This window comes from Rhinatrema bivittatum, chromosome 7 (assembly GCF_901001135.1).
Source record: "Rhinatrema bivittatum chromosome 7, aRhiBiv1.1, whole genome shotgun sequence".
In the NCBI taxonomy this organism is placed as follows: Eukaryota; Metazoa; Chordata; class Amphibia; order Gymnophiona; family Rhinatrematidae; genus Rhinatrema; species Rhinatrema bivittatum.
Genome location: NC_042621.1, coordinates 4711048 through 4724081, shown reverse-complemented (window position 1 = coordinate 4724081; position 13034 = coordinate 4711048). Strand labels below are relative to the sequence as shown.

The window sequence follows — 13034 nt, the reverse complement described above, 5'->3', positions numbered from 1 at the left end:
GCATGTAACTCCTTTGAAAATGACCTCCTCTGAGTCTAGCATGGTACTGCAGTTCCCTGTGGGGCTCCTCCCCGTGGGAGTGGCCATCACTGCAGCACGAAAGAATCCACCATACACCTCAAAACCATAACAATGACAATAGACCCCTTGTCTCCCATCCCTTCAGTATACTATGCTGAGGCGCAGAAAATCCAAATGAGCAGCACACAACAAGGGGTGAGATACTGATGTCGACCAACCAGCAGACAGACCTTGGTGTGATCCTGCCTGATGATTCTCAAGACGGCTGAACAATGTGATAAGTCATTGGTCCAAGAAAGGAGATTCTGTGTCTATAGGGGAAATAAAAGCCATTTTGGAAGTGCATTTTTCATTTATCGATGATACAGTGCCTGAATGTAATCCGCTTTGAAGTATCTGAAAGGCAGACTATAAATCAAATAAATAAATTATCCAGAGCTAAAGGGATGCCAGGATGCAAAAGAAAAGGCATAGGCAGTAGTTAAAAAAAGGAGGTGGCAATGCTTCTATGCCTCACCTGGAATATTGTGCCAATTCAGGAAGCCATACCACCAAAAAGATATCAAAAAGGTGGATGTGGTCCAGAGAAATGCAAAGACTGTACCAAAGGCATACAAGATGAGACTTAAAAGATCTAAATATGTATACCCTAGAGGAGAGAAGGGATGGAGATAGCCATGAATATGATGAAGGCATTCAAATACCTCAAAGGAATAAATAATGCACAAGAAGCAAACCATTTTTAGAGGAAGGAATGCTGTAGAACAAGAGACTCCAAGGGGGTTGGAACAACATCAGAAAATCTTGTTAGATTATAAATTGGATAATTTATGTTTCACTGAGACATGGTTCCAGGAAGTAGAAGGTATTAACATCAGCTGCTGATACCCCTCCCCCAGACTATACACAATGCATCAAGCAAACATTAGGAAAAGGGGGGTTAGTTGGGTTAGTTTGGTTAGTTTTTAAGGATTCAGTTCCTTTTAAATGAGTACCCTTACTGCTAAACGAAGAGTTACAATGCATGCTGCCACAAGCTGCAGGAGCAGAATAAGATAGGTTTGCAATTGTTCTCTCTGGACCTTGCAGCTCATGAGGCATCAGTTTTGAATTTGCTGAATTTAATTACTGATGTCTCTTTAAGCTATAAAAATGCACTTATTTTAAGAGATTTTAATATCTTTGAGGATATGGCAAATTCAGATTTGGCTGAAGGATTTCTGAATGCTATGTCGTCTTTAATGTTTAAATAGTTGATAATGACTCAGATCCACTGATGACTGATTTTTTGCCAGCTCTTACCAGATTGCTGACCTGGAACCAGTGGCGTAGCCATGGGTGGGCTTGGGTGGGCAGTTGCCCACCCAATTTGGACCCAGGCCTACCCAACTGGAACCGGAAGTGGAGTACCAGAACTGCAAGGCCATCGCAGGATCCCATCCCCGTGACAGTGGAGGACTCAGGCCCTGCGCGACCGGATATGCCATTCCACACATTTGCATGGCCATGGAGCAGCACACATGGGGAAGCAGCGGGTGTGATCTCTCCTGCAGCCAAATGGCCCACCGATCTTCTTGTTTGGGGGGGAGGGAGCAGAAGTGCTGCACACAGCTTCCGCTTCCTCCCCCCCAAGCAGGAAGATTGGTGGGCCATATAGCCCAAAGATAGCAGGAGGCCGGTGGCAGCAGAAGAAGCCAACTGATCTTCCTACTTTTGGGGGGAGCGGAAGCTGTGCACGGGCTTGAATGTGTATGTGTGGGTGAGGATGGGAGCCTGGGTGTGTGTGGGTGAAAATGGGAGCCTGGGTGTGTGTGTGTGGGTGAGAATGGGAGCTTGAATGTGTGGATGTGTGGATGAGAATGGGAGCTTGAATGTGTGCACATGTGGGTGAGAATGAGAGCCTAGGTTTGTGTCTGGGTGAGAATGGGAGCCTGGGTTTGTCTGTGGGTGAGAATGGGAGCTTTAGTATGTGGGTAAGAATGGGTGCTTGAATGTGTGCATGTGTGGGTGAGAATGGCAGCTTGAATGTGTGTATGTGTGGTGAGAATAGAAGCCTGGGTTGTATGTGGGTGAGAATGGAAGCTTGAATATGTGGGTGAGAATGGGAGCTTGAATGTGTGCATATATGGGTGAGAATGGGAGCCTTGGTTTGTGTGTGGATGAGAATGGGAGCCTGGGTTTGTGTATGGGTGAGAATGGAAGCTTGAATATGCGTATGTGTGGGTGAGAATGGGAGTCTGGGTTTGTTTGTGGGTGAGAATGGGAGCTTGAATATGTGTATGTGTGGATGAGAATGGGAGCATGAGTTTGTGGGTGAGAATGGGAGCTTGGGTGTGTGGGTGAGAATGGGAGTTTGGGTTGTGTATGGGTGAGAATAGGTGCCTGGATGTGCATCTGTGTGTGCATAAGAATGTAAGCCTGGGGAGGGGTGAGAAAGTGAGAGCTTGTATGTGTGTCTGCAGAGAATGTGAGCTTGTATGTTGGGGGGAGAGAGCATATGAGAGTGAGAGCTTGAGTGTGTGAGGGAGTCTGTGAGAGAAAGCATGTATGTGTGTGTGTGTGTGTGTGTATGTGTGTGTAAGGGAAGAAGACAGTAGTAGAAGAAAGACATTGAAAAGGAATTAGGAAATGAGTGACAAGGGAAAAAATAGGAAGGAGACCAGGACCAACTGATTAGAAAAATACAAAGATCAGACAACAATAGTAAAACCAAAATATATATATATATATATTTTGAGATGTTAGCAATTTAAATATAACAGCCAACAAGCTGGGACTGCACTCAGCAATCAAAGTACAAACAAACACAAGTGCAGAAGAATTTTTGACTGGTCCAAAGGTTATCATTCACAGTCATTTTAATAATGTTCATAAGCAGCAACTCCACTGTATTACAAATACTTGTTTAAAGGGTCCCCCGACAGGACCCCATGTTTCGTCGACAGGCTGTTTTGGGAGGGACAACACTTTCAAGATACTATTGTTCAGTCGGTAATGTGAATTTTCAGGGAGCGCAATTTAAATATGCCATCTTTGGGAATGTGCATTTCTTATATTTTTGTATTTTGCTCTTTCTTCAGTATTCCACTGTTCAGAGACTTTAATTTCTCAGGCTTTCTATTTTAGTTTTATCTGCATGTTTCTGTTTCTAATTTGTAGTTTCTTATTTCTATATTAGGTAAGGGTCAGTCTATGTTTTGCTGTGTGTGACTGAAATACAGAATTTCTGCGAGCGTGTAGTTTCTCTGTAGTACTTCTGTTATTCCCATAGGTGATGTATTAATGTTTTAGGGCCTGGTGTAGTATTTGCATTGCTGCTTTTTCATAAGGTTGCTGTTATTTGAATCCTGAGAGTCAGTGCTGCGACTGTATGGCAAGGTTCTAGATGCCTCTTTCTTTGCAAGAGTTTGTGTTACTTCACAAAATAGCAGTGGAGGGTTATTTTTTGCTGAGGTGACACCAGAATTTGAATTTTTTTTTTCATGTTAGTTGTAATGTGAATTGCCCTAGCTCTGTGCTGCACCTGTTCTGATGATTAATTATATTTTATTGTATTTATGATGATTTCTGGTTTTCTGCAAAGATGGTTCATGAAAGAATACATTCATTTTTGTTTTATTACATGATTGGATCTGATTGTTTTCTATATTTCTGCATTTATAAACTGCAATAAATATAACATTAATTCTGATTAATAAGGAATTTTTAATGCTGGTAGGTGCTTGAAATAATTGAGGTAAATTATTTTAAAGTTTCATATATGATGCATAATGGCTGTTGCAAATTACTTAGAAAGCCATTCTAGTGTGCACTATATGGCATTATTTATCAATAAGAAAATAATTAGTAGGTCTCAGACCTGCAGGCCTACAGCCCACCCATGTTAACCTTGTGCCCACCCAAAAAATTAATTCTGGCTACGCCACTGCCTGGAACCTTGTTCAATTTGCTTCCTTTTCTCTATCGCAGCTGGAATGGAAGATGGAGCCCACTGCTGGCCCTGTCCTGGTATCACCACAGTCAGTTGATATTCTTGATCTGGCCTTTATTCCTGATGCTGAAAGACAGGAAATACATATAGATGGAAATAAAATTATCTGTTCACGGGACAAGAAGGAAATTATCATTAATTTTCATTTATATAACTGCAAAATAGGTTTATAACATTTTGTTCCAACCATCTGAAAACTCCAGATAATTTTATGAATAAATTTCAAGATTTAGAGGAATGCTTGGACAATAAGTCTGCGAACGAGATGATTAGTTTGTGGAATTCAGCAATTATTGAGACAACGGAAAATCAGATGCATTTCAAATCAGAAAAATTGCCCTGGTTCACAAATAAATTTAGGGAATTGAAAAGAAATTTGAAATGGTTAGAATGACACTGGCACAAAACCAAAATAGAGTCAGCAAGAATTCTTTGGAGAGAACAGTCTATGACCTATAAAAAAGCAATCAAATTCAGGAAGCAGATTTCTCTGAGTTATCAGATAGAGGGGGCTTAAATAAATCTTGCCAACTATTTAGAATCATTAAATTACTTTTGAAACTTAATAAACAAAGCCCTGTTTAAGTCCTTAATAAACCCAAACGCTGTAAGGGTTTTGTAAAACAATTTCCTGATAAATTTATCTCCATTGCATAGACTTCTTCACGTCTTAATTCCAGAGATTCTTTGACTCATTCACTGATGACAGAAGAGAGGACTCCATTTGCTGATGGTATGGAACCATTAGCCTGAAAAACATTTTGTCAGCATAACCAAAATAAATTGAAAATTGTATGGCCACATTAAGGTTTTCTTCTGTTCCTCGTGATCCCTGTCCAAACTGGCTTATTAAAGAATCGAGATTGGGTTTAAGTAACGCTGTTACTAACCTGATCAATTTTTCATTGCAAGAAGGAATATTTCCTTCTTAGCTAAAATCGGTGGCAATCCACCCTTTATTAAGGAAAGTTAATCTGGACCCCAAGGACTATAGTAATTATAGACCTGAAGAAAATGTCCCCTATATGGGTAAATTGATTAAGAAAGTGTAACTCAACTGTTAGATTTTTCTGGAAGAAGGAAATTATTTTGACCCATTTGAGTCGGGATTTAGAAAACTACAGAAACGACATTGTCAGACATAGTTGATGATTTGCATATAGAATTAAACAAAGGAAATGACAACTTATTGCTTTTGCTTGACCTGTTCTCAGTATTCGATATGCTGGACCACTCAGTTTCGCTTTGTTGTCTGTCGCCTTTGGGGACTGGAGGAAAAATGCATTGGTTGGTTTAAATCATTTTTAGAAAAGAAGTACCAATTTGAGGTAATGGATGACTGGGCACCCAAATCTGTTCGTTAAGGAGTCCCTTAAAGTTCAGTCATCTCCCCTTTTCTGTTTAGCTTGTATCTGCTTCCTCTTGGTAAAGGTTTATAGACTTTTGGGGTACATTATCCTGATTATTTTGTGCTGGTGATTTACAACTGTGTGTCTGTAGGAGCACAGAGGGAAAAACTGAGTGATTTATGTGATGACAGTGAGCCACCAGCTTTCTGATAATTTGCTGCAGTTAAACACCTCAACATCTGAAGATCGTTTGACTTAGTCAGGGCAAATCACAGAAGCTAGGAAAATTCCTGATAGGTGAACATTCGACTCTGCCAGATATAGGCCCAAGCAAAGGCGCTATAGTGATGATGATAAAATGTAATGTAGAACATGGTTTTGTGCACCTTCACCTGGTTAGACAGGCTATAACAAGAGATCAAGCAGTTGCTGTGACCAAGGCACTTATTTTAATACGCCTGGATCACAGCAACAGGCTACTAATTGGACTCTCCAAAAAAGCATACAGTTAGTAGAGCATGCCGTGGCTTGTGTTATTATGGGTACAAAATGCAGAGAGAATACGTCGCCAATCTTAAAACAGCTCCACTGGCTTCCAGTTAGCTGTCACATTAATTTTAAAATTGTATGTATTTCTAAATCCTTACAAGGGGAGGGTGCTGGCTGTCCTCACAATTGCCTGCACCTCTGTTGTCCTCGTGGAGCCCTACGTTCTTCTCTAAATCCTCTTTGGGCAAGCTTGACTTTGGTTTTATTTTTAATGTATTATATGCTGCTTATGGTGCTTTTATGTAATTAAGTGGGTTATAAATCCAAGGAATAAATAAAGTAATCCTGAAGCCAGGGAAAGATGCTGATAACAGCTCCTCTAGACTAGAGGAAGCACTTCCCGTACTTATGAAAAGAGCCCAGATAGGTTTTATCATTTGGAGAGCACTAGACCCCCATACATTTTGTCCAAGCCAGAAAGGATGAGCGACATGGCTATCCTTTAGGCCATTGTTAAAGGAAGTAAGATTACGCCCCTTGGGTAGGGAGCACGTATGTGAATCCGAAGGCTTGGGGGATAATAAATGGATTTGGCACGAGGACTTTGTGAGAAGTACTAGGCTAGGGTGTCCCTTATCCCCGCCTCCTATCTCCCCTCCCCTTACCTTTATTTGCAGTAGAGTCTGCAGTCCTGATGGAGTCCTCAGCAGAGATTAGCATTGGCACCCGAGGGTACTATTTGCTGTCTCACCCATTCTTTAACTTCTTTGTCAGCAGTGTTAGAGGTGCTAAAGAATGTTGGACAAGTGTGAGATTACATTTTAAAATCATAACTCCTCCCACTAGCTTTAGTGCAAACCGCCAAGGACAACTTAATATACTGATTTCCTTACTGTTGGATGGAAAAAACAATTAAATATTTGAGAGCTTTCATACCCAGAGACCCTAGAAGACTTTATGGCCTACATGCTTGGCACCACTCAACAAGTTCATGGCTAGGGAAAGATAGCTTCTGCTCTTGAAATGAATATCCTTTCCAGGATAAATATACTTTTAGCTAAACTTTCCACCCAGATCCCAGAAAAAAAAAGCATTTAGGTAAACAGATAAAGCAGTTAATGATTTCCTGTGGCTGAGAAAAAAAAAATCCCAGCACGCCAAAGCCGTCCTAAGATGAACAAAAAGGAGTTATAGCCAGGCCTCAAACCATACAATTGTGTTTCATAAAGGAACGCTGTGTTGGAATGAAGTGTGCAAACACTGGGGGCCCAATACTGAAAGAGCATAGGAATACGGCTATCTAGCAGTCTGCTGAAAATTTGCCGGCCAATTTGTGAGTAGGTACTGCAGTGGGTGGATCTGGATGGCACTACTTATCCACTTAACTTAACCGGATAACTTAACGATATTCTTTCTTATCTGGTTAAATTAATTGGGTAAGTTAGATCAGCCATAAAGTTGATCTAAGAGCTGGATTTAACTTTTCCGGCTAAGTAGCGCCTTGACCACATGGCCATGCCTCTGAATATCCCTTGTAACTTAGCTGGATAAGTCATATCCGGCTAGGCTATTTACCCAGCCAGCGCTGAATGCTGGGCCCTAAGGAATATTTAGAGCAGGGCTTCAGGATACATACCATGAATGTGCATGAAATTGGACTGGCCCAGTGCATTGCCATATGGAAGACCCCGTGTTCGATCCACGAGTTGGGTCCTCCCTGGGCTTAGCTGGGCCTGGGGATGCTGCAGTGGCAGCGGGGCGGAAGCAGGGTTTGCAGAAGGAAGTAAGGGCCATTGCTAAAGGAGTGGCTGGATTTAGGGTCCCATGATTGCAGGGCTTCAGAAGGAAGCTGAAGCTGATGCGTGGCCCCCAGCCCTGGACTGCCACTGCAGTGACTGGACCCCGTGTATTGTGGTGTGCGGGTAATAGAGAGGGGAAAATTCCTACATGGCTCATGGCACCAGGTTCCAAATAAGTTGGAGGTCCAAAAGGAACAGAAGGAATCTGCTGAATGAAAAAAAAAAAAAAGAAGAATGTGAATGAGATTAATTTGCATACAAGGGGGGCGGGGGAGGAATTTCTTATTCAAAAAGGTGGATAATAAGTCCAAGTAATAAATGAAGACTAAATAAATATATTTATCTGATGCATAATCATTGCAAAATCCTGAAAACCTAACTGGATTTGGATCTCCCTTCAGGGCATGAAGAAGCCACGTACTCTATCCTGAAAATGTGGCAGGAGTTTGTAACCAAATTTCATATTGCCTCCTTCCTTCCTCCTTTTTCTTTATTGTGGGATAGCCTGGATTTTCTGAAGTCATTTAGTAGTCTAGACTGAACCTTCCTGTGAGCTAATGAGACTCTTCCAAGAATGGAAGCTCTGGGGTTACCAGAAATTCAAGGACAAATACAAATTAAGGGGACTGAGGGCTGTCAACGTAGGGGGTCGATTAAGCAGCAGAAAATGTATTGTATATGATCCCTGTGCCAGATCCCTTACTGAGGAGAGCAAAGCAGCAAATGTTTGATTTGTAGGATGCACCTGCTGCTTTTCAGGCCTTTATTATAGTGAATGGAAAAATGGGCCAGACGGAGGCGAAGGCTTTGGCACAATTTTGGAGAGAGTATAGGGACTGAGTTTTCCAGTTTTTCAATCCTCCTGCAAAGAGGTAGTTTACTGAATTTTCTCTTAGATCCAATGGCATTACCAGTCCCAGGCCCCCACTGTAGCTTTTATACCATACGGTACCTCTCGGTGGCAACCAGGACTAATTTGGCAAGGTTCTGGTACCATACGGCACCTCTCATTGGCAATCTTACCTAAACAGCTTAAATAGACTTGGAAAAACTAACTCTTGGTTCTAGAGTTACTCACCCAGACTGCACAATCGTGTGGCACACCGGCTTGGAGTTTGTAGTTGCAAGATATTGCCGGCAGCCTAAGCACTTATTAGGAGTGACAGAAACTGTTGCAAGCATCCACTATACAGACCTTCATGATTCTCTAAGAAAAACGTCTGTCTGCACCCAAGTAACATAACCCAGACGTCGCCTTTAGAAAGAAGAAGGGAATGGTATGGAGGAGAGAGGGTGCAATGCTGTCCTTTCCCACAGCTATTGACTCCGAATGATGCAGGTTTAGAGACAGAGGGTCAAGGCTCATGCAGCTCATCTGGAAAAGAAAATGTCCATTTGTGTTAATTCCTTTTTATTGTCAATTTGTGGAAATGTGGTGCAGTTCTATGTTTTTGCATACTAGTATCTTATACCAAGCTGCCACAGACTGTATATTTGGTATGATCTCTGCGTGATTCTTTGTTGATAAATGCAGAGCTTTAAATACTAAGATTAAAATAAAATGAACTGGAGGGCATGCTATTTTACCCGCGTTCATTGGCCCTCCATCAGTGTGGCTAAAAGTCCATGTGTGGTACCACATTTAGCGGCACTGAGAGGAGGCGACCCTGGGCATGGGGAGGGAAATAACACATGGCATTTTGAAATCTGCAGGTGCTTATTTTCTTGGGGGGGGGGGGGGGGGAAAAAAAGCACCCACATATAAAAAAAGGTGCAAATGACCCCCCAGGGCAAGATTTAAAGGCAAAGTACATGCGCACTTTCACTTCCAGGATCGGTGCAAAGGTTCTCTAAATATGAACCATCTTGAAACGCGTCCTCCCATGGAGGCTTTTACATAAGCATGTTTATCCCTGTTAAAACACAGTTTCAACATTGGCCTCCATTACTGCAAGCAGTGTGGGCACTTGTTAATAAGGAGAGAAGAGAGAGAGAGCAAGAGAGTAGGAGCAGTGACCAGTTGGAATTAGGATAAGGGAGGCAGAGTTTTGAGACATGAACTGTTTTGTTTTCTTTTTTTTCCATGTTCAGCAGTGCAGAATGAACGAGACAGAATCAGCAATCGCAGGAGCAGTTATGAGGACAAAGGATCCTTGTCTATCAGTGTACTCACCCAGGCTGAGGCAATGGCACAGCAGGTATGATGTACAGACAGAAGAAGGCTTTCATAGGCTGCATGTAGGTTTCATGCACAGAGTTCCATAGCCCTGCCGGTAGGATGCACACACCAAGAATTCCATAGCCCTGCAGGAAGAGTGCACACACAGAGGGTTCCATATCCCTGCCGGTAGGATGCACACACCAAGAATTCCATAGCCCTGCAGGAAGAGTGCACAAACAGAGGGTTACATATCCCTGCCGGTAGGATGCACACACCAAGAATTCCATAGCCCTGCAGGAAGAGTGCACACACAGAGGGTGCCATAGCCCTGCCGGTAGGATGCACACACCAAGAATTACATAGCCCTGCAGGAAGAGTGCACACACAGAGGGTGCCATATCCCTGCCGGTAGGATGCACACACCAAGAATTCCATAGCCCTGCAGGAAGAGTGCACAGACAGAGGGTGCCATAGCCCTGCCGGTAGGATGCACACACCAAGAATTCCATTGCCCTGCAGGAAGAGTGCACACACAGAGGGTTCCATAGCCCTGCCGGTAGGATGCACACACCAAGAATTCCATAGCCCTGCAGGAAGAGTGCACAAACAGAGGGTTACATGTCCCTGCCGGTAGGATGCACACACCAAGAATTCCATAGCCCTGCAGGAAGAGTGCACACACAGAGGGTGCCATAGCCCTGCCGGTAGGATGCACACACCAAGAATTCCATTGCCCTGCAGAAAGAGTGCACACACAGAGGGTTCCATATCCCTGCCGGTAGGATGCACACACCAAGAATTCCATAGCCCTGCAGGAAGAGTGCACACACAGAGGGTTCCATATCCCTGCCGGTAGGATGCACACACCAAGAATTCCATAGCCCTGCAGGAAGAGTGCACAAACAGAGGGTGCCATATCCCTGCCGGTAGGATGCACACACCAAGAATTCCATAGCCCTGCAGGAAGAGTGCACACACAGAGGGTTCCATATCCCTGCCGGTAGGATGCACACACCAAGAATTCCATAGCCCTGCAGGAAGAGTGCACACACAGAGGGTGCCATATCCCTGCCGGTTGGATGCACACACCAAGAATTCCATAGCCCTGCAGGAAGAGTGCACACACAGAGGGTGCCATAGCCCTGCCGGTAGGATGCACACACCAAGTATTCCATAGCCCTGCAGGAAGAGTGCACACACAGAGGGTGCCATAGCCCTGCCGGTAGGATGCACACACCAAGAATTCCATAGCCCTGCAGGAAGAGTGCACACACAGAGGGTGCCATAGCCCTGCCGGTAGGATGCACACACCAAGAATTCCATAGCCCTGCAGGAAGAGTGCACACACAGAGGGTGCCATAGCCCTGCCGGTAGGATGCACACACCAAGAATTCCATAGCCCTGCAGGAAGAGTGCACAAACAGAGGGTTACATATCCCTGCCGGTAGGATGCACACACCAAGAATTCCATAGCTCTGCAGTAAGAGTGCACACACAGAGAGTTCCATAGCCCTGCAGGAAGAGTACACACACAGAAGGTTCCATATCCCTGCCGGTAGGATGCACACACCAAGAATTCCATAGCCCTGCAGGAAGAGTGCACACACAGAGGGTTCCATAGCCCTGCCGGTAGGATGCACAAACCAAGTATTCCATAGCCCTGCAGTAAGAGTGCACACACAGAGGGTTCCATAGCCCTGCCGGTAGGATGCACAAACCAAGTATTCCATAGCCCTGCAGTAAGAGTGCACACACAGAGGGTTCCATAGCCCTGCAGGAAGAGTGAACACACAGAGGGTTCCATAGCCCTGCCGGTAGGATGCACACACCAAGAATTCCATAGCCCTGCAGGAAGAGTGCACACACAAAGGGTTCCATAGCCCTGCAGGAAGAGTGCACACACAGAGGGTTCCATAGCCCTGCAGCTAGTTTGCACACATAGAGATGTTTCATGGTCCTGCAGGAAGAGTGCATACATAGAGGTTTCCTTAGTCCTGCAGATAGGATGCACACACTGAGTTTTCCATAGCCATGCAAGTAGGATGCATGCATAAAGGTGTTCCATAGTCCTGCAGCTAGGATGCAAGTTCCATAGTCCTGCAGGTAGGATGAATGCATAGAGATAGTCCTGCAGGTAGGATGCACACATAGAAGTGTCCAGAGTTCTGCAGGTAGGATACACGCATAGAGGGGGTCCATAGTCCTGCAGCTAGGATACATGCATAGTGATGTTCCATAGTCCTGCAGGTAGGATGTACCCACAAAGGGTTCGGTAACCCTGCAGGTAGAATGCACAACCAAATGTCCCATTGTCCTACAAGTAGGATGCACACACTGAGTGTTCCATAGTCCAGCAGGTAGGATGCACACATCAAGTATTCCATAGCCCTGCAGGAAGCGTGCATCACATAGGGTTCCATAACCCTTCAGGTAGAATGCACACATAGAGGTATTCCATAATCCTGCGGGTAGGATGCACACATAGACATGTTCCATAGTCCTGCATGAGGATACATATGTAAAGGATTCCATATCCCTGCTGATAGGATGCACACTCCAAGTATTCCATAGCCTTGCAGGAAGGGTGCACACACAGGTAGGATGCACACATAGAGGGTTCTGTAACCCTGCAGGTAGAGTGCACACCCTGACTGTTCCATAGCCCAGCAGGTAGGATGCACACATCAAGTATTCCATAGCCATGCAGGAAGTGTGCACCACATAGGGTTCCATAGCCTTGCAGGTAGGATGCACGCATAGAGGTGTTCCAAAGTCCTGCAAGTAGGATCCACACACTGTGTTCCATAGTCCTGTAGGTAGGATGCATGCACTGAGTGCTTCATAGTCCTGCAAGTAGGATCCACACACACACTGTGTTCCATAGTCCTGTAGGTAGGATGCACACATAGAAGTGTTTCATAGTCCTGCAGGTGGGATACATACATAATCCAGCAGGTAGGATGCATGCACTGAGTGCTTCATAGTCCTGCAAGTAGGATCCACACACACACTGTGTTCCATAGTCCTGTAGGTAGGATGCACACATAGAAGTGTTTCATAGTTCTGCAGGTGGGACACATACATAATCCAGCAGGTAGGATGCATGCACTGAGTGCTTCATAGTCCTGCAAGTAGGATCCACACACACACACACACTGTGTTCCATAGTCCTGTAGGTAGGATGCACACATAGAGGTGTTTCATAGTTCTGCAGGTGGGGCACA

At 44.3% G+C, this 13034-nt stretch overlaps 1 protein-coding gene across 3 annotated transcripts in view; it reads left to right on the top strand.

Moving 5' to 3' along the window:
- Positions 1–13034, top strand: part of LOC115094965 (hepatocyte nuclear factor 4-beta-like) — an 84286-nt gene that overhangs the window by 54313 nt on the left and 16939 nt on the right. For 2 of the 3 annotated variants that reach the window (XM_029608084.1, XM_029608086.1), the window contains exon 4: positions 9741–9847. In XM_029608084.1, the coding sequence (XP_029463944.1) occupies positions 9741–9847 (107 nt within the window). The remainder of the gene's footprint in view (positions 1–9740; positions 9848–13034) is intronic. The other variant, XM_029608085.1, reaches the window with a different exon arrangement.